The sequence below is a fragment of the Cephus cinctus genome, unplaced genomic scaffold, assembly GCF_000341935.2.
Source record: "Cephus cinctus unplaced genomic scaffold, Ccin1 Ccin1_scaffold0160, whole genome shotgun sequence".
NCBI lineage: Eukaryota > Metazoa > Arthropoda > Insecta > Hymenoptera > Cephidae > Cephus > Cephus cinctus.
The window spans coordinates 586,923-608,395 of record NW_014332886.1 but is presented as its reverse complement, the minus strand read 5'-3'; the positions used below and the strand labels follow the sequence as shown (position 1 = coordinate 608,395).

At 38.5% G+C, this 21,473-nt stretch overlaps 1 protein-coding gene and 1 long non-coding RNA gene across 5 annotated transcripts in view; one reads left to right on the top strand and one right to left on the bottom strand.

The window, feature by feature from the left end:
- Positions 1 to 16,840, top strand: part of LOC107263554 — a 27,639-nt gene extending 10,799 nt beyond the window's left edge. Inside the window, exons 2-3 of the long non-coding RNA XR_003058519.1 lie at positions 12,437 to 12,617; positions 16,734 to 16,840. This is a non-coding gene — a long non-coding RNA (uncharacterized LOC107263554). The remainder of the gene's footprint in view (positions 1 to 12,436; positions 12,618 to 16,733) is intronic.
- LOC112493788 lies at positions 5,245 to 9,105 on the bottom strand. 4 transcript variants are annotated; one of them, XR_003058516.1, is made up of 7 exons: positions 8,978 to 9,105; positions 8,684 to 8,851; positions 8,035 to 8,179; positions 7,788 to 7,943; positions 7,604 to 7,726; positions 5,637 to 5,797; positions 5,245 to 5,570 (listed from the first exon to the last, which is right to left on the bottom strand). XR_003058516.1 is itself a non-coding variant. In XM_025080949.1 (4 exons), the coding sequence occupies exons 2-4, from the start codon at positions 8,790 to 8,792 to the stop codon at positions 5,343 to 5,345; spliced, it is 435 nt and encodes a 144-aa protein (XP_024936717.1). In that variant the 5' UTR covers positions 8,793 to 8,851; positions 8,978 to 9,105; the 3' UTR covers positions 5,245 to 5,342. The 4 variants fall into 4 exon arrangements, 1 of the variants encoding a protein (XP_024936717.1); XR_003058517.1 differs by lacking the exon at positions 7,604 to 7,726; XR_003058518.1 differs by lacking the exon at positions 8,035 to 8,179.
- Positions 16,841 to 21,473: the final 4,633 nt, after the last annotated feature.

Sequence of the window (21,473 nt, the reverse complement as noted above, 5' to 3'; positions counted from 1 at the left end):
GGGAGGGAAAGACTATTCAGCACAGGGGTTCGCTAATTCCCATTAATTTGGTCCGTTCTATGAATACCGTATCATTTAAATGTTTCGAATACCGATCGACCTATCGCGTGATTATGCGCGCCATCCTGTCGGTCCGTTTCTCTTTACCAGCGACTGAGTTTCGCATTTCGCATGTGCAACTACGAATTACCGATATACAGTTTCCATGGGGATCAACTTTCAAAACGGTCGAATAATTCCGCGAGCGCTATAGGAAAATTATATACATGCATAATGGCGATACGAACATAAATTCCGAATGGCGCCATAGTGCGTGCGCGTAAAATTTTGAACACGTCAAATTAAAATTATATCATTCATTGCGTCACTCTTCCGGAAGTGACTCCGGAAGTTCATTTGCAAGGGCGCGTAATTCGAACTTTTAACGCTTGTCTACTTATTATATCCATTGACAATATACGTTTTTATGCAATTTTATACATTTTATCTGTTACACTAATCTCTATCTCTGTATCTCTCCTCCGTTACCGTTAACTCGTTCACTTTCCGGTACCGCCATGCAGCGGGCTCCGAAAATACGAATAACTCAATTTAGATGTACAACACTGTATATCGAGAGGCCAGATTGGAATCTTACTTGAGAGAACTCAACTGCAATGGGAGTTCTTCTGGGTGGCGCAGCCAGTACGTGGCACGCGTCGGTTCACAGTGTAATTATAGAGTTATGGCTAAACGACCGCATCCTGTACCCGTACTCGATTCGTACGTATAAGTGTAATACACGGGACTTCACTTGTTTCTTTTGTTTCTTTTTTTCGTCCCTTCACATTTTTTTCCACTTTATTACACGCAGCGTTTCACGTACCGACCGTCATAAATCTTTATGGGAACCACTCGCAAGACGTCGGTATCACAATTTCGCCACGCGCGTTCTCTTAACAATGCCAATAAACACGATGCACGTGTAAATATATCCTTGATAAGGATTATGCGGAGCACGTTTCCGTTTGTGAAAATGCATTTCTTATTATCGGTATAGAAAACGCCGGTTCTTAAATTTCTCTTACCGATCGTCATTTCAACGTTCGACCTGTATCGACGACACAGCATGCTTCTGTGGTAGTTGATGTTAGAGAGAAAAAAACCTACGGACATTTCTAACATTCCAAGGGGACGGTTCAGCATTGCCCTGAACGGTGCCAACTAATAAGATGAAAGGGAAAGGTAACGAGCGGAATCACTTTCACGTGAATTACAGTTGGCATACCGCGACGCCATTGTTTGGACTTCTGCACTTAAAATCTATTTGAAACGCCTGAGACTGGAATGGCGTCAATTCACGGTTTAATAGCGCGCATCCCCGCGAGCCTTTCTTTAAAGTGTCTAGGTGCCGCGAGCCAATGTAGCAATGACTTTAGTGGATGGATTTTCAACCGGGTCGTGATGGCCAAGCCCAGAATATACCGGGGGACAAATGGGATATAGTTTTCGGCATTTTGAAGAATCCATTTCGCCAGACGTGCTACAACGTCCCTTGCAATGTGAAATGCAAATTTTGCAGGATGGTATCTATACTGTATAGTAATAACGTCGTGTTGTGCGTTAGAATGATCGGATGTAATATATGCTGAAGTTGGCTCGAATGGATACGTATGACTATATGCTGTATGGCGGAGGGCTTGTGTGACTAATGAGGCTGCTTTGCCGTGACAAATGCGATGTTTTTTTTCTCTGTTAAGAGATCAGAGGTTTAGTTTCCGCCGGGGGCACGGTAACCCGCTGATTTTCTATTCACAGCCGTCGCGAGAAGAGTGCTGGTTGGCTGTTTGAAAAATATTTTGTATTCTCACGAGACCGAGGAGAGAAGACGCCATTGCTGTATTTTACGGAAAGCTTCTATCCGTGATACCCAGGGTGATGCGTTTTACTTGTACATCTCGGTCGATTGTACCGTTTTATTTTCATGGTTTATTGTATTTGCTTCCTATGGGGCGACAAGGCTTTCTTCAAACACAATGAGGCACTCTGGAAAATTGCCTGACGTACCAAGTAAAAGCTTCAAAATTTTATATAGGTCGTGAGATACACTTTCAATTTTTCTGTTTAATGATACTCATCTTGTGTCTTTATCGGCTTACCGTGGTCGAAGGTATGTGGTGTTCGTTTTCTTTTTTTACTGGTACTTCCGTGATTCTTAATAATCATACGACTAGTCATTCACAAGCCTCGCAGATGTTTCCTACGGCAAAGGGACCTATTCTCGGTGTAACGTTCTCGGATAGCTGATAGGTAACTTCACACATAAGTGACACTAAATATCATCAGCAGATCATTAGCTGTTCTCACAAAAAGCTGAATCTGGAACATATGGCGGAAAATGTGCGGTGAAATCACGTGTCACTCGACCATTAGCGTAGAAACGTCTAAAAATAGACATTTCCGACGTTTTTCAAGTTCACGAGAACTTTTTCACTTTTACCATCAAAGTTCAATGCGTGGTACAATAAGTGGAAAAAATGGATAATTCTTATTTATTTGATGCAACATAAAAATTGATTTTACCTCAAAATAGAAAAATACCTAAAAGGCTGTATTTAATTCTGTGAAATATAATCATAGTATTTTTCGAAATTCTACGTACAAACATAATTTCATAATACAAACCGTTGAGCGTCTCTAAAGATCCATAAGAAGGTATCCCGAAGGCCTTAACCCTGGCATAACTGTATAATCAATAGGGTAAACATAAGGGCGCGAACTTAGGGGTGGATAAGACATTACAGTCAATCCCCCAGCCACCCAGCCAGCCGACGGTTGCTGTACTTGGCTGCTGCGGCTGGAGATTGTTTAGTCGATATAATGGTCCTATCTCTAAACTCTGCGGTTCCATGGCTTAAGAGTTGGTTTCGTTTAGTCTGCACGTAGCAACGCTGAAGACTTCAAGGCGTCGATTATTTTCGTAGCGTCTTGCCGGCACTCCCGGAAATAATGGCTTTACGAGCTGCCATGCATTTTATGCCCTACGTAACACCCGTAAGTATCGCTACATACGCATATTGAATTTGTATTTTATTTTCATAATGCAATATTGCAGTGTTGAAATGAAAAATTAAAGAAAAATTTTCACTACGTACTATGCCGCTTGCTTTCGCGGTTTTGCGGTTGACGTTATGAATCAGGTAAGGCGACGTGTCTGAAGCTACCAAAGGGAGGAGAGTTTGCTACTTTGTTACTTGGGCGCAGTTGTCTCATTTAACGCATAATTAAGCGTTGCTCTTATGCGACTCAACGGAGCATGTAAGACCTGAAGGAAACTAGGGTTCCTGTCACCACTCGTGAGACAATACATTCATAAGTGTTAACCCTGACGATTGTTCAGACTCTACCAAGATGATGCTCTTCTCTCTGCCGATGTTCTTGATGCTCTATCTTCGGCAACCAAAGGGTCTTATCATATTACTTGCCGTATAACGGTTATGTAACAGAGTGAATGGCCGAGATAAGACGTAAGTTATTAGCCATTTCATGATACATAGACGAGGAGGTGGTAGCCTAGTTACTACTTGAAACGATATTATTTTTTAATAATATTGCGCAATTACTAGAAGACGATTCTTGGATTAATTGATTATTGTAGGTTCAAAAAGGGTTTTCAGTGTTTTTTTTTTTATTAATTATATTAGTTTTGTCTTATTCATGATTTATAAATAGACTTTTTGGGGAGATTTTAGTGCCGAAACTTTATGGATCATTCACAGTTGAACTACACCTTTTGATAAGTCAAACTTTCCAGGAATGTATCGATATTTATATTTTAGGGTGTATCTTATACTTAATTCATCCGAATTGGAAGATGTTCGATCAGTGCGGTGACGTTTAAACTTATGAATATCATGTAGATTGTATTTCAATATTTATTATTCATACGTTCGCTACCCTACGTGTTTCGGGGTGCAATTTTCATAAATCGAGATACTTTTCTGAATAATAACGCAATAAGAATTTATTACGAGAAGAAGCATTGAATCGCGTTAACTGCAAAATATTTGACATAGAGTATCGTATATCTGTATAAATGTATAGAAAAGTTTTGGTGGCAAGTAAAGTAAAAATGTAAGACTTTGGAAACGTCTAACACGTACCGAGGCATTCATAAAGCCGATAAATTATCGTTTTTCCAATTAGCGGCCAAGCCTCATCGGACAGTCTCGCACGCAAACTTTTCCCGGGAACCTGAATAACGATTAACGACTGAAAATAAAGGTAGATAAAACCGAAGGACGTAAATAAAGAAAGACAAAACTGAATTGCAAAGCTCTTCGCAGCGGAATGGCAGAAGAGCGTTTGATCCCAATATAGCCAAGGAAGAAGTACCTAACCAAATTTATCACTGCCGTTCAAAGTGACTTTGGACAATGGCCGGTTGTCAGCATCGTTACGGATCGACGCAAGGGTAACGCCGTTTTTGACCGGCTTAAGAAATGTATTTTTAGAATCTGGAGAAGCGTCTTGAGTCATTAGACAGACGGCAAGAGTGTCTCTTAAAAAAAAAATAAGTTACGATAGTTTTATTTGAAATCCCTTCAAGAATTCCTTGTTCCTTGTCAGTCCGTTGAAGATCCGTTAGTATTAGTTGGTTCAACGACCCTTACATACGACGCGTATACTTTCCAGGAAAAGTAGGAAAATCGCAAACATCCGTTTTTCAGGAACCGTAGATTGGTACACGTGTTATCGGTGACAGGCATCTTGGACATTTATTATTCCTCTCGTCCTTGTGCAACGTGTAATATGTTTCGGCACCCCATGCAAAAGCATCCAAATACCTTAATCTGCGATGGAATAAATTATGTATGTAAAACCGTAACGGAGAAGACGGAAGAGAAGAAAAAAGAAAGGAAATACGGCAGCGATCCCTGGTACCCTCTTCTGTTCCGCTGACGCCGGCCTAAGACCATTCTACAACCAGCCCCCTTCTTGAGGGTCTTGCAAGAAATCAAAATTTGTTATGACGCCCGCGTTCAAAGTACATTCGCAGTTTTTAGGGGTCCCTTGGCGGCGATCTACTACGATACGAAAATACTGATCAGCCGTAAGGGAGGCAAAAAGAGGGATTTTACTTTTTCTCGCTGATCGTAGAAAGATTGCCAAACTTTATTGGCCCTGTCAAACCGTGAATTGTTACAGCTTCCAAAACTAAAAGGACGCAGAAACAAAAGGTACAATACTTTTCGTGTCATTTATATTGTCGTTTGTAATATATATTAGTTCCGATATTTTTCTTTATCTCGTGTGATATATCTTGTCTTAAAAAATTTTCATTGAAATATCAGATTTTTCATTTATCTTTTATCATCGAGACTATTTTGTGGATTGACCGGTGAACTTTCCAGGCGACGTCGATGCAGGTTGTAAAATAATTTGAGCTTTAATGGGCCAAGCACGGAAGTCAGGCAACTATAAACCCAACACGCAGACAATATCACCCTCTCATGGTGGTTGCGTCGTTGCTGGCAGGGTATGGTACCGCATAATATCAACCCTCTGTTGGCAACGCACACGCCCTGGTCCTGCCATATCGCAAAGCACGAACGTATTATTAAATAATTCTACTCTGCAAGCTAGGCATGTCCTACCCCTAAGGCTGCTTGAATTGGACCTTTCCTCTTTGTTTGTGTTTGTAAAGTTTTCTGCTCGTAAAACTTCTCGTTGCTCTCGCAGTTCGAAAGTAAATTAACTTTTTTTCCCCAGGCACCCTTCCCTTTCTCTTCGTTTCGTTGTGAAATTCCACAGCTTCCTGAAAAAAAAAGTTCGCGGAATAAAATGGTACGCAGGTACCTGCAGAAATGTCATCCCTAGTTCCCCTTCATATAAATTCTCGATAATCTACGTTCAGCGATTATTATTTATATCAGAGACATTTATGATGTCGATATTCATATTTTTGTAAGGACCTTTGCTAGAGAATGCAGTACCAAGGAATATTAGTGTGTTAACAAGAAATCGTGAGCCTTTTGCAATTTTTATACAAATTTGGTATACTCCTACATAGCTATCATTCGGTAGATACAGCACTTGGAACTTGATTCAGTATGTCATTTACTCATAAATAATGATGTAAGTCGAATGAAAAAATTTGGACAATAATTGAATTTACAAATTCCGGTTACTATGTAATATTCATATATAATTAATTAATTATATAAAACGTATAAAGTTAGTGTGTTCCGTAAAAATCGACAGATCCAAAATATAAACGTATCGCGATAATGTTCACATACTATATGGTTTTACGAGGAATGTAACATTCGGCAGGATATACAGCGTGACAAATGAGTGTGAAAACTGATTGATTACTATTTTTGAACAGGTACAGGAATAAAAAAAAGTGAAATGATGGTTAAATAATAGAAACTTTGAGGTTTTATTAAGGAACGCAATTGCATGATTTTAAAAGTTTTATATATTTTAGAAACGAACATCTTAAAAATACCGAAAATTCGTAAGGGGCAAAACACTTAATGGTAACGCCGATCAACCCAAAGGCTTACAATGAGAACAACTCAAGGCAGTTATTCGAATTTTCGGTATTCTTAAGATGTTCTTTTCCAAAATATATAAAACTTTTAAAATCACGCAATTGTGTTCCTTAATAAAACCTCGAAGTTTCTACTATTTAACCATCATTTCGTTTTTTTTATTCCTGTATGTATTTAAAAATAGTAATCAATTAGTTTTCACACCTTCCCATTTGTCATCCTGTATGTTACGGGTGTATGCACACCTAAACAAGTATCATTTGATACGCGAGATGTGATGATATAACTAATCCGTTGCTTCGAATCCTTAAGCTTGAGAAATGTTTTAATTTTGGCGAATCTTCGGAGGGTACTGAGAAACAGTTTTGCTTCGTGGAATTTAAGATGGTTTGTCTTCACGCGGCCGGTAGGCAAACGCCATTTTGTTGAATTTATACTCAGCGAGGATTTATGCTTGAGCTATTAACGCATTATTGAAAGTCATAATGGTACCCTGCCCCGCTTTTACTGCTCTAAGGCGTGCATTTATCTTAGGTTTCGAACGAAAGTTTCTTGAAACTTTGACGCGGGAGAAAGATTTTCATGTAAGAGATGAAAAGCAGGGCTTACTGAAGAAATCGTTATCCTTCGTTCGTTTTAATAAAATTGGAGAAATCGTTGAATCTCAAGAAATAATTGTAGATTACTGCCATTTCAAATTAGTAAATTGCCCAAATGAATAAAAAGGATAAATCAGTTGAAATTAACGTTGGTATACCGATATTCATTAAGGAATATACAGATACATATATTGTATATATATTCGTTCAAAATTTAAATTGTTTAACATGAAATCTGATAACGAATGGTGCTTTGTAGAGTAAAAAATAAGTCTTCATAATTTAGTACGAAAATTTAATTATAATCTGGATACGTAATGAACTGACTCTTTATGCTAATCTACTCGGCAGCCAACTTCCGTTTCTATCCTATGCTTTTTGCATTTATATACGTTTTTCTACCGCTTAACTGCAGCCGCGAAAAATTAATATGTCCTGCATGCATATTTAACTTTTAGTACTTACCTAGCGTTATACGGGGATTTCAGTAAATCCGTAGAAATTGTTTTAACATGTAAAACAAAAGGTGAAACTTTGCGAAAAACATAATAATTCTTACATTAAATTGGTATCGTAATTGCCGTGTATCTAAAAAAATATACGTGAGTATCAGAGAGTCGATTACTGTCAAAGAGTACATTGTTCCTACCTTGTTACTTAGGACGTCAAGAAAATTTATGATTCAATGGCAGCATAAACCCGTTACGTCATAAATAGGATTTTGACACTTTCATCACATGGTACCCAATTTTAATCCCCGATATACTACATACGCAAAAGTTGTCATGTTCCTCGTGAAGCGCATCTGGGGAATATAAAATATGTAGATAATACCATTAAAATGAGCGATCCACCCTCTTAGAGCACCCTGGCTAAGACACCCTCGCGAACTTTACTCGAATGCTTCCGTTTCGAAAGGCGTCATTTCCAAAGTTTACCGTCGTCCCGTGACGTCGGGCATCGTCTGCCTTAACGTTATCGCCTGGTCGTTAAATTCCTATGAGATGTCGGGGACACGTCGAGCCTGGATTTCGGTAATCGCTGTGGGATTCGCAAGAGATTTTACCAAGGGGTGGAATAACCTTACATATTTCCACGTTGACGAGATTTTTCGGTAAAGGTACACGATATAACTACTTTTTATTCCGTACTTTATGCCCCACCATACGACACGTGTAGACATATACTATCACACTAAGGTACTTTTCAAAATTAACGAAATCAAAACTTTCATATCAAAAATGAAAAATGTTAATTTTGATAATTTACTTTGATTTTCATTTTAGCAAGCATTTAGATTAAAAATATTTCCAATCAAATTGTTTTACATTGGGACTTTGATAACATGAATTTCTGTAAGTCAAAAACCACTGTAAGACTACGAATCTTGAAATTTTCTAATGTTTCGAACTTCTATAATTTGAAAATCCCGATAGATCGAAACTACGATAACTCCGAAGCATATTTCGTTTCCCTTGAGATTCGAGTTATCGAAGTTCCACTGTATAATGTAGAACATGCTCGATGTATAATTATGTTACATACGTGGGTATATGATTTTTCGTTCAAGTGGCAAAAGACTTTGTTTTTTGTAACTTTTTTTTTAACCTCTAACGTTTTTCCCCGGCTGCGTCTTCCATTCCCTTTTTTTCATTTTAGTTTCCTACGAAACTTTCACTTCCATTTCAGAGTGGAACAGCCCCCGCGGAGACACTAAGGAAATAAGGAGATATATAGATTTATCACTTCTCGGGCAGGACTTAGGATAAGCGCGACGTCGTTTCTCAATATTAAGTTCTCTTTGGTCCCTCCTGCAAAAAGAAGATCGCATCTCCATACCTTTATCCTGCGTTGTCGTTAGCGTAATGTAAAGGTTCGCATAGAGCAGATTACGAAGATCCCCGCGTTGAATTTCGAATGTCGCCCTTGAAGTCAATGAGCGCCACTCCTCTTTTCTTTTTCCTCTCACGCCGCAAGATATTCTTTTGTTCTCGAGGATACGTATAAAATAATTCATAGAGAGGCCATGAAAATAAGATCGCCAAATTCGTCGGTTCGACTTAAATTCACGAATTTCTTATGTTTCCGGTAATGTGTTGTGAAAATAAAAAAAAAACTGAAATTTTCAAACAGTCTAACGTTATAAAAGTAAAATTTATTATTCACTAAAAGATAAGATAGAGCTTTACACACTCTGCATAAGTTATTATAAAGCGTATGGATTTTCAAATTTTTGTCAGGACGAAAGAAAAAGCATGTAATACTTCTTATCGACAGTCGAATATCAGCATCGGATAGGAGGACATAAATTTACATAGGGAATCCTCTTTCCCGACTACCCTTTGCTTTGGGAAGCCAATTCCACGATCCGCAAGATTGCTCCAGAACCCTCGAAAAAAATAAATACGAAGATAAATCATCGATAAGTTGTGTCGCTTTTCACACGTGAGCCACAAATCTCGCTGCTCGATATTGGGGTGTCGCCCTCGAGAACGAGGATCGCATGCCAAATGTCTCTCATTCTTTACTTTATTCTTTCCTTTCCATTTTCATTCTTCTCTTTTCTCCAAGGACCTTACTTTATCCTTGCTTCTCTATCGTCTTGAAAAGGTCAATGATTTTTGACGTAACAACACATCGCATTTTCAAGGATCTCGTAAAAACCCTCCGACGCTCATTCAATAAGTATAATACGTAAATCTCATACGTGCCAATACTTTTAATTACAGTATACAAGCTTGATGAAATTTCAGTAACAGTACAAGAACGACGCGCTTACGTACGCGGATACAATTATTAGATAATTCGAAGTTAACCATTAGAATGACAATTAGTGTGTATCAATCAAACGGATATCGCCGTGGTTACGGGATGCTGTGACGGATAGCACGGCTCGTTTGAATGCCATACAACAGCCGCAATTCAGCACAATTACTTGGAAATTAGGAGAGCAAGTTGGCAATAGTTAAATTTACCGTTACACTATCGTGGGATGTACCTTGCGTACGGTACCATTGTTATCTTCATAATAGTATTTCAGACTCGTACACGAAGTTACACGAATTACACGGTGAATCCCTTCCTGGTCCCCTCTCATCTTACCGAGAAGGTAGTTTCCGGCATTATCATCCTAGAATCTGCATTTTCTTGGAAACAGGGATAATATAATATCATGGATAATTCACAGAATCGTTACCTGCATGAGACAAATTAATTGTCTTGACATTCTAATCAGAATAGTTTAAGTAAAAAATTTCAATTGCAATTTAATAATAACAAAATTTGTCTCATGGTCCACGTAGAGAAAGATGAAAACGGTAGGTACCCGAACGAAATGAAATAAACGACGAAGCTCGTACAGACGGACTTACACCTCATCTCGTTCTATTTCGAGAATACCGAAATTTGGCGTCGGGGGGCGTCGTAGACAAGATAACGGCGTCTCGACGCAACTGAGACCCCAAGACCCGTATACGGCGACCCTTCGATATTTCCCAACCTCCTTACCTTCAACCCCTGAAGGTCTCAGCTGTTGCTAAGGCGCTGATTGCACCTAACAATATGTTACGGAAAAGCTTGAGAATGTTTTTGTCTGTATATATCATTTTTCTTATTTTTCTTCTCCGTCATTTTTTTTTCCTTTTTCTTTGTGTCCACTCTATTAGCAAAATGAGGACATTTTCCGGCTTTACAGCTGCCTGCAAGTTTTTCAAAATACCTAGAGTGAAAAATTATTTTTTTTCATATTTTGAATTCTCTTGCAGGACGAGCCAAGATAACATGGATTTTCTTTGAACGAGATTCAAATGTCAGTATGAAGAAAAGTTTTCAACGTGCAAATAGATTAGTTATAATTTATTGTAATTTCTGGTGGATAAGATGAACGAGAATGAGAAACTTTAAACTTTTGAGAATGTACTACGGTTCCGCTATCTTTCGAAATCAAGGTTGGTTACCGTTCCCCCACGAATAACGTTAGCGCGATGTTCCTAGAAGTATCTCTACTATCTTCTTATCCCGGTCTCTGCACGGTTTCCCTGCTAGACTCCCATTGCACCTACGTAGATATATGCCATAGCCTTGCGTATACATGGCAGACCCTACGTGATATTACAATATCGTAATATTTCCATAAAACATTCTAAATCAATATCTACAAATGATTACGGTAAAACTAGTAACTGAACATAACTGGTTTTGAACTAATTAAAATATGCAGATACGCGCAATGAACGTGAAATATAAAAATTTTAATGATCAATCCTGCTATATATACATATACATATATATCCACGTAGTTAATTTCGTGATAAAAAGTCAAAGTATCTTCTCCCTTTGAAATGATAAAGCAAAGCAAACGTTTTTACGGAACACGACAGAAGCATTATGCAGATAACTGCTGCGCCATTATGTTCTTACTTGAGTTTGCAAAACCAGGCACTGGGTTTGAGTGCGCGTTACATTAGCGACACGTTAAGCTTACCTAATGGAGACATAACCTAACATATCATAAATGCAGGTAATATTCTTTACCTGGCTGCACCCATTGCTTATACGTCAGTGGGTACTACCTCTATGCATCGGTATGAATACAGCGTTCGCTACCGCAGTGGCCACTCAGTTACAGCGCTTAAGTTTTATGAGGAAAGTTAACGTTACCATGCTAATATTGCTAATAGTGTCAGATAATAGAGCGGTGCCTTCTTTACGGTATTAAAAAAGAAAAAGATTGAGTAAATATCAGTGAGAAAAGATACAATTAATATTTGGTCATAAAGGACTTTAAAGTAATCGTTGGCAATAGCAATCTTGTTGATAAAAAATTGTACAAAATTGAAACTTGCATATAATGCGATGCGTTGCATAGTTTTTTTTTCCATAATTTGGGTTTGACTAGATTTATTATGATTTTATTAAGGAAGAGTATCGAAGAAATTTCTGTAAAATGTTTATAATGTTAATTACAGACTATATCCACCCCTGGCGCGAATTAACTTTTTCCTTAACATCCACCGACAAATTTCTGCCATTTTTATTACCCAAAGAAATTAAACCTGTCCGACGAGGGAGGAAACAGGTTCCTGAGTCATAACTCTTTCTAAGAAATATCTCCAGCATCTTAGCTAAGCATTATTTTTAAAACAGGAGTAGCACCTTTTTACGCATTAACCGTTATTATTAAAGAATGGCTAATTTCAAAAGGTGTAACCGATATCGATTTTATAAAATTTTACAAAACTTTTTTCATAAAGTTAATGACACAGTGTAGTTATCACAAAGAAACTTGTATTGTTTCAGACACCCTTTTTATTCTCTCCGTTGGAAATACACATTAGCCAACTTACTGCTGGCATCAAGAACGAAACTATTGACTCTCGTAGTTCGATAAAGTCGTACAGCCAGTACAGTGTTTTGCGCTCGGCACTTTCCGAACACGATGGAGAATGCTGATACATATTCATGGATCGCATAGCCCTGGGTAAGTAACAACTCATCATGGACGTAAGTGGTTTTGTTCGAACGATAAAAATGTGAATATTGTTCCACGGCCGTGTGCGTTGGCGCTCATTCAAGTGAGAAGCAAAATAGTAGTTGCTAGTAGCTAAAGGCGGAGCGCGTTGTATCTAACTGACAATCTAATATCGCGCACGGCACAAAGAATGGCGGTTGGGTTTATTTCCTACGTTGTATGACCTGGGGCAGATTTTGCCTGTGCACGACGAAGATTCGAACCAACAGATCAGCGCAATACTCCTCTATACTATACTTGTGCGCCAATATTTTCATTCGCGTTCATCGAGCGTGCAATCGTCCATTGCACTTGAGTTATCATTAAATCGTTAAAAAGCTTGCACAAGAGTTACGAGCAGGAAGCTTCTTGACTTCTTCTAGGGATCAACGATTTTAGAAATTTATATTTTTAAACATAGCTTAGGGACGTTGCTACGTACTTGCTTGGAATTAACTTGCACCTGGAAATTTCACGTACGTGTTACTGAAACTGCATACATGTATTATAGTGAGGTGGAGTGAGAAGTTGTGCTGGGTGTAATTACAATGTACTGACTTCTTGGCCCGTAGCGATGAAACCCTAGTTCTTGTTGTTCTCTCCTATTGCTCTTCTGCGCAACAACATACAGTTGGTAAACTTAACGATGTAAATTAATAACGTCAAATATCTTTCGGGATAAATGGATATTAAAGTTCACGAAATTACGTCGATTTCCGGTACAGTTAGTTTGGAACTTAAATCGGTTTAAAGTCAAAATTATCTTCTGTTTTCAAAATTTAATATAACTCCACTCAGGTCGTTTTGCTTGATTCACTTTATTTCATGGGTATCGGTTTTCGTCTATAGATATAATACGATGCTCATTATAAGCTTGAATATTTATCTTAGAATAGGATGTAAATACCGTACAGATGGTGCAACATTATAGGAGTTAGATGAAACGAATCATTTTTCTGTAATTTAATTCATGCGATGATATCATTTGATATATTTTAAGCACCCCATTAGGAGCAATTAACGGGTAAAATTATCTTAAGCTCAAACAGCCAAAAGGAAGTTTTAACAATTTACAGGAAAATCCATTACATCCTGTGAATTATAATGAATATTCGTGGGATTAAATCAGTTTTGATATTAGGGTAACATAAGTACGAGAAAAGGTTAAAATCTTCTCTTCTTTTATTATCCCTATGATCCATCCTTGAAACGCTTTAGTTTTAGGTACACAATTTTCTTTAATACTTAAAAACACTGCTCAAACTACAAATCCATACTATATAACTGACGCTATACACTTCCTTTAACGCTTTGCATGAACTAATATTTTCGCGAAAGAAGACTATAAGTAACTGTAGACTAAGAGAGCGACTTGAGAAGAAAAAGCTACACTAATGTTAAAGAAATTGCGAAACTGTACACTATCATCTATGAAAAAGATGTTCCTGTTGCATCTCTAGGAGCAAAACATGGTTTTTGCCATCCTTGGCAGGAAAACGACAATTACAGAAGTAAAACTCGCGTGGAAAGTAATTAGTCGAAAGGTAGAAACGGCAGACGTTTCTTTACGGGAGAACCGCAGTGACTTTTCTACGTGTTGGGTGATTCACACAAACAAGGACTACAGGAAATTTCACACCCAAAAATTGAGACCCAAAATCACTGTCACCAAAGAAATCTCGGTCCTTGCGGAAACGAATTTTTCGATTATGCTCTAAAAAATTCATAAAAAATTAATAGACATGAATACTGATAAACTGGTCGAGGTATCACGGTCGACGTTATGGCCTTCGTCCATCATGATGTAGCAATTGTCACATTATTTTACGAAACTATAAGACGAATATAAGAAAGGGGTACGGAAGGATTAAAAAATACACATCAGAAATACACCGTGTTACTGAGATACTCAAAATGAAACCGATAAAAAGATTTTTTGGGTGCGAATAGATCTAGCTGGCAACTATCAGATTTTCCTCGTCTAGAACTTAAACATTTTACCGTGGTGAGCGCTAGTGGTAGTACTTCACAGTTCTTCTTTATCCAGCGACCTTTATCGATAATAGTTGTATGTTATTGCGTCATTGCGCTAGCCGTTTTGCACTTTGGTCCAGAATGTTGAGTCTTGAATGTGTAGTACAGATTTTAAGTGCGAAGACGAATGGTATAAACGAAATTTCTTCGCCCCCACATGATACGCCATTGAGTACTACCGAAGCGCAGGATACTACAATGTTTCTACGGCCTACGACAGCATGGAAATAATTGTCTAGTACGTCACGCGTGTTTTCACGCTTTGCCACAATACAAAGCAGGACCATTGTCTAGAAATTCGCCGTTTAGTACGCAGTATCCGTGATGTATACTGCTGTCCAAAAATGTCCGTGCAAGGTTTTAAATTGGGAAAAATTAAAAGTAAAACGTCACTCTATAAAATTCGCTTTTAATATTGAATGATCCAGCATTTGAGCGAATTGAAGGAATGCTTCCTATTTACCTGCTGTAAAATTGGTTTCTTAGTACAAACACTGTCTCAAAGGCCGGCTCTGTGCAAGCGATCCTTAGCAGTAATTAATGATATCTATTTTTCATAAATTTCATTGAACCGTATTTAAATTTCCCATGCAGTAAGCTTCCTATTCATTTTTTATATTATTTCCAATGCCCGGTCCTTTGCTTTGGAAATAACTCGAGGCCTTCCACTGCGTGCTTTGTCCTTATTAGAGCCTGTTCTACAAAAGCGAGCGATAACATCTCCGACGATAAATCGCGATCTTTTCAGTTTTTTGGCAACAGAACATAGACGGCAGCGGAGGAGGGGGGTATATACGTTTTTCTATAGACAAATCGTGAATATGATTTGATTGAATGTTACCCGAGAGAGATTAGCGCAAAAAAGTTTGAGTGCAGTTGCGGATACGTATATAAGCACAAGTATTTCGATTTGTGTAGTTACTGCTCCGATAATGTAGGTGGCAAAAAACTAGCACATCATAACAGTAGCAACACCGCGCAGTATAGATGTAGGACCCAAACAATAAAATAACAACAGAGCTTCCAGAACCGCGCGCATTTCAAGTTGTTTCAGAAGGCTGCGCCGCTTTGGCAGTTGCATGCAGAAGCGAGCTACAGGCGGTTCCTACGTATTCCTGAGAGAAATCATGTCGCGTCTCCAGGAAGTTTAGTCGTCCCGTGGGTACTATCGGATGTAATTGCAGCAAAAGTAAACTAATACAAGGGACGTGAGAAACGAAGGAACTGAGCCGGGAGGTGTACCAATTTAGTAGCGAGAAAGGTTAATCTGCAATCTCGATCTCCTTCTCTGTTATTCCTGTTTCAACTTTTTTTTTATCTTCATCCTTTTCATTAGTAACGAAAAGTTTCAAAGGCGTTCCAACGAATACATTTCACATCGAAAAAGACGATGCTGATTCGTTGTAATCTTTTTGATTTTACATATAGGTATATTGGTATAGATATATTTATGAATGCTTTCAACATCTTCTCGAACGAAGCTTGTGCATGGAAATAATCGTGGACTACCAACCATGAAAAACGGTCTTTTCTCCTTCGCTTCGCATTAGTCACAAAGCTTAGGTACTTTATAATTGGCCTCCTAGAAGTAGGTACCCAGCCACTTGAATCACAATAACGTCCCACCAATGAAGCAGCTATTCAGGACGTTCAAGATTGTTTTCTAATATTTTTATTCTTATTGGTGAATGCTTGCCGGAGGAAGTGAACCCTCGAGATTTATATCGGTGGTGCGTTGAAATGCAGCCTGCTGGCTGCTTCGAAGGAGCCAGTCGAGCGGTAACGGCTTTTGCTGGAAGTTTGTCGTGCGTGAATTATGTTAATATTGTTATTTAACGTGCATTAGTGCATTGCATCTTACGATCAAAGATCGACAACGTGCACGTCCTCTACCAATATGCATTAGATACAATTCGACACACTTGTGTGAAAATATACGGAAAAATCAAAGCCCACGATGCCTGCTTCCTGGTAAACCCATTTCGCACCTACATATAAGTTTCTTCGGGGATGGTGATTTTTTTTTTATTGTCACGTTATTTATCTTCACAGGTGCATGCAAAGTGCTCATTGTCACGATTCAACAAGGAGTGAATATGCAATCACTTCCGAAGAAACGCATAGGGAGAAACACGACCTGCGCCATGCGTGCTCTATGAGGAATGCTAAAATCAAATGAATACCATTATAAGACTTTTCATTAATTTTTATTTTATCAAAACTTTTTCACGCTTTTCATCCAGATTCACAATTCACGTTTAATTGCAAAAAGAAGATAATAAAAATAACCAAACAAGAACAAGGAACCGCACGTATAAAACTATTCTACAAAACTTGGAATTTAGCACGCGTTAAGCTTCATCAACCGTGGCACCTGCAGTCAGCTGATTTAACGCTTTATGGGATTAAAAGACCTATAGTATTTTATTTTTCCGGCACTCGCGTCAGAAAAGAAAGTTATTGTTTCGCAAAGTTCAGCAGCGAATCTAGGTCGCTGCTGGCTAGGAACGCGGACAAAAATCTAATTTCACACATAATTCCCATGACTGACAGAATGAAGCTGTGGCGCTCACGTATAGACTCAACGCAGTCGGGAAGCACCGAGTCACATCAAAGACGTTAACCCATTACCAACTGCAGCTTTCTCAGCGAATCTTTATGGTTTTTTTTTCTTCTTCTGCTCCTCTTCTCTTTTTTAAGCCCAGGATCATTTCAGTCTACCGTCTCTACGAATAGAAATGAATCGAGCACGCCCATGGCCCCCACGTCTAAAATGCCACTTTCAGCAAAACACTGAACGCCCACGTGGTGGTTGGATTGTTTATAGTGTACGTGGAAGCTACGAGTGAGGTGAAGTACCGACAGCAGTTTATCACGGACCAGAATTTCAAGCCGTTAGAGTGACAGCCGAGCCCGCCTTCGGTATCCCACGTTCTTCGTCGTTCTGTCTGCGCAGCGATTCTTTCCAAGCCGGTTTCAGGGTGAGTGGTATGTGCCTTTTTTTCACATACGTAAAATCGTGCATGGAATAACATTTATACGTGCGAGTATACGCACGCCTGTACAAAAGTATACACAGTTATGTAGTTCAAGAAACAACTGAACATCATAAGTATATATCCATGAGTACCATAACACGACATAATCTATTCACGGTAGACTCAATCATTGCCCTTACTTTGATTAGGTTGAAATACTGAATGACCTTGCGTATAATTGAAGTCAATGATCTACGAATGTTTCCATGGGTAACTCTTGATTTACTGGTTACTTACCTAGTGCCGTATAGCTGGAGACCTATTATAACGAGCAACCCAGTTTCCTCATAATTTATCTTATTTTTCTATAAACAATGCATTACCCTGTAGCCAAACTGCATTTATCTGAATACTCGTGTATGTACTGTATGTACGGGTACGTAGTACGGGAAGAGATACAGGGGCACCGGTAGGCTTCGGAAGCCCAAGGCGTGATGCATATCAGAAGAGTGGGCGTTATCCCAGACCACGTACCGTTTAAGAACCATAGCGTGTCATGGCAAAATATACGATATTAATTTGCGTACTGTTAAATCATGACGGATCTTAGAATATTGCTCCCGGGAACGATGGGCTTCGGACGATACAGTATAGAAACGTTTGAAATGTTAGATAGGCTTTAATCTTGTATGATGGGGGATAGAGTTAATCACAGTACCGTAATGTTATGCAACATAAATATATTGTATATACATGTATGTTTAATTTAATCCATATATAGATACATGTAGATATTTGAATTACCTTAGATCATACAGCAATTTCGAAACAATGCCAATGGTAGGTACGACGGGGCCTCGTATCTCGCAAGCAGTCGCTTCGTTCTAATTACCATCCTATAGAAGCTCCGCTAGCGTGTAATACTTCATTGTCATCGGGATATCAGCTGTGCTATAGTTATTGTTGTTTGGATACATTCAGTTGCTATATTGTCAATTTTGATGGGTGTGTAATTGAGGGATGCTCGATTGGCTAAGTATATTTGTGATTGTGTGGGGTCGAAAAGTGTTAAAGGCATTCATAATTTGACAAAGCACATCGAGAAGGGGAAGAACAATCGTTCTGAACAATTGACGGCATTTGGCATAAATTTTCTAGGGCGTATTCTTGGGGATTCTTAATAAAATGTCAATAGGATGCTCGAGAGCGGATTTCGAATTTTCCATCTGCATCCCGAATTGCTATTCATCCATCAATGGACAAAGAAGTACGTACTCCTATCGGAAAGCATCGTAGGATGGAAAACGAGAGAGTGGACCCTCCTCTACGATATAATCGATTCCTGATTAATTTTTCTGTCGATGGCACACAATGAATATTTTCAATAAATTATTCAAATTAGCTCGCAAAGGGCCCGTGAAATTGAATTAGCCATTGTTGGCATCTCTTTGTCGTCGCTCCATTTACGCCTTCGAAAATCCTTCTACGGGTCATTCGGATAAATAAAATTTCAATTTTCGACAGATTGACGTACAAATTGCTGTAACTTTTGACAGTGCACGTTATTAGCTTGGAACGAGAATATTTTCAATCGAGCCATATAATTTTATAAAATATGTATTTCATGTAGAAAAAGAAGCAGGTTACGCATGAATTTGACACTGTTTCTTTTGACCCTTTACGTAATCTCCGTTGCCAGGAATGCGTTAGTCCTCCATGCGAAATGGAAGCTATCCTTTGATCTGGATTACGTACTCTATCTGTGCATTAGTATCGCAGATGCATATATGCCATAGGGGGTTGTGATGCGATTAATGCTATATCTCGTGTCCATTGTGTTAAACGAAATGCCAGCTTTAGCTGACGTCTATGGTAACCGTAGAGAGGCCTTCTGGGTAATTCTAAGCCTCGATTATCCGTTATGTAATAATATCAACGAAATAGGAAACAATAGGCTGAAATGAAAAATTTCGATTCGCTAACGAGCAGGTGAGTTGTATATATTGGGTAATTCAATATTTTAAATCGATTGTATTCATCCACAATTTACAAGAGAAAATATGGACAATCGATTCCACTTTTTCTATGAGCATGCACTCACACGTGCCGCGACCTACTACCACCAATTTTCTAGAGAATCGAATAATACAGCTCTGACTAATATTTACCGAGTAAATAATCCGAAACTGATATACACGTGGAACGTGCGAGACATGGGAAGAACTCGGAGACTAATGTCAAGAGACACATTTCCTATTCTACTTATAAATTATCATTTAATTACCATACTGTGTACATAGGTATATATCATACAGATGACTAACCGTTTGAAAATCTCTATTATTTATCATAAATGCAACGCAATATGGAATAATGAAAATAAAAATTTGGGTGATAGTTGCAATCCGACAGAAGATAAGAAATTCGAGTAAATAAATAAATTTTGGTTATGTTCTTTAGGTGCGAGTATGGTCCTCGTGCACGAAACATACGCGTATCATAACATGGGTTTGTATCGAGGGTGTTTGGGAGTCAAAGAAAGTCAACTAACAAAGTCTCTAGTATCCTTTTATATGTTTGACTTTCCTTCTGTGAACATTGGCAAAACGCGATCTTCATTTTGTTAATGATAAATCAACTAAGCCACCTCCACCTCGAGTTTCCTACTGTTTATATACTTCCAATATATTCAAAGCCGCAGTGACCACGTCAAATATTTGTTCAGTAAGAGAAAACTTAAAGAAATGCAAAATTCTATTCTTTCAGTGCGATTTTTTTTCTGGATTAAAAATTAGTACACAGCATCTACGTGAAATCTACAGTTTAACTTTTTCTAAAAAATCGTTCAAGCTACCAAGTATATTCACGTGTTTTCCAATTTTATTCACGAGTACGTAAAGAAGATCTAGACTAGGTAGAGTGAGCCCTCTAGTAGTTCGTTGGTCGTAGACTACATAGAAGACCCTCTGATTGTCCCAACGTAACTTGAACTGTAATTTACGTCCATCCCCGTAAACGTAGAACGCAAGAGACTGGAAAGCGCTGTGGCGCTTTACCGTCGGAGCAACAAATCATTATTAACAGAACCAATACGATAAATAAATCATAGTATTTATAAAGCACGACCGCCCTGCCACCAGGCGCCGGCGTCAGTGAATTACTGCTGGGAACCATTTTTTAGGATTATAAAGGGGTAGGTAGTTCCTGCCTCGCTACGAAAATCCTACTCTCGTATACCGAAAGGAAATTGTCGGCCGGCCTGCGTCCACTAGATACGTTAAGCGATATATTCCAAAATGACTACGTAAAGTTTACTACGTGCAAATACGAATTTCACGACTTCAAAACAACCCCGTTCTTCAGTCTCCATTCTCTTGTTTCTAATCTCCAGCGCGGATGTATTTATATACTGTAGCCGGTATACGATGTGACTCGAAGATGAACCCGAAACAACGATTCTCAGGATAGATGTGTTTTATATCTAGAGTAACAAAAACAATAGTATTGTACAAAGTTGCTCGTTCCATAGACGACAGACGGACACATGTAAAAGTGTATATCTATATATAATATAATACATTCTTGGTATCCTTTTACTGTCCATGAACAAAAGAATGCCGTTCCACCGTGAGATGGTATCTCAAGATCCTCGTGTGTTTCTATCTTACACTGGGATTGCCGACAGTTTACTGTTTTTTATGTAATCGTTCAGATATCGTCACTCGTCACTCGTACTGCTAATGACGAGTGGAGAATCACCTTGGATAATCGCGCGGAGATTTTTCAGAATAAAGTTTTGCCGAATGGTATCCGT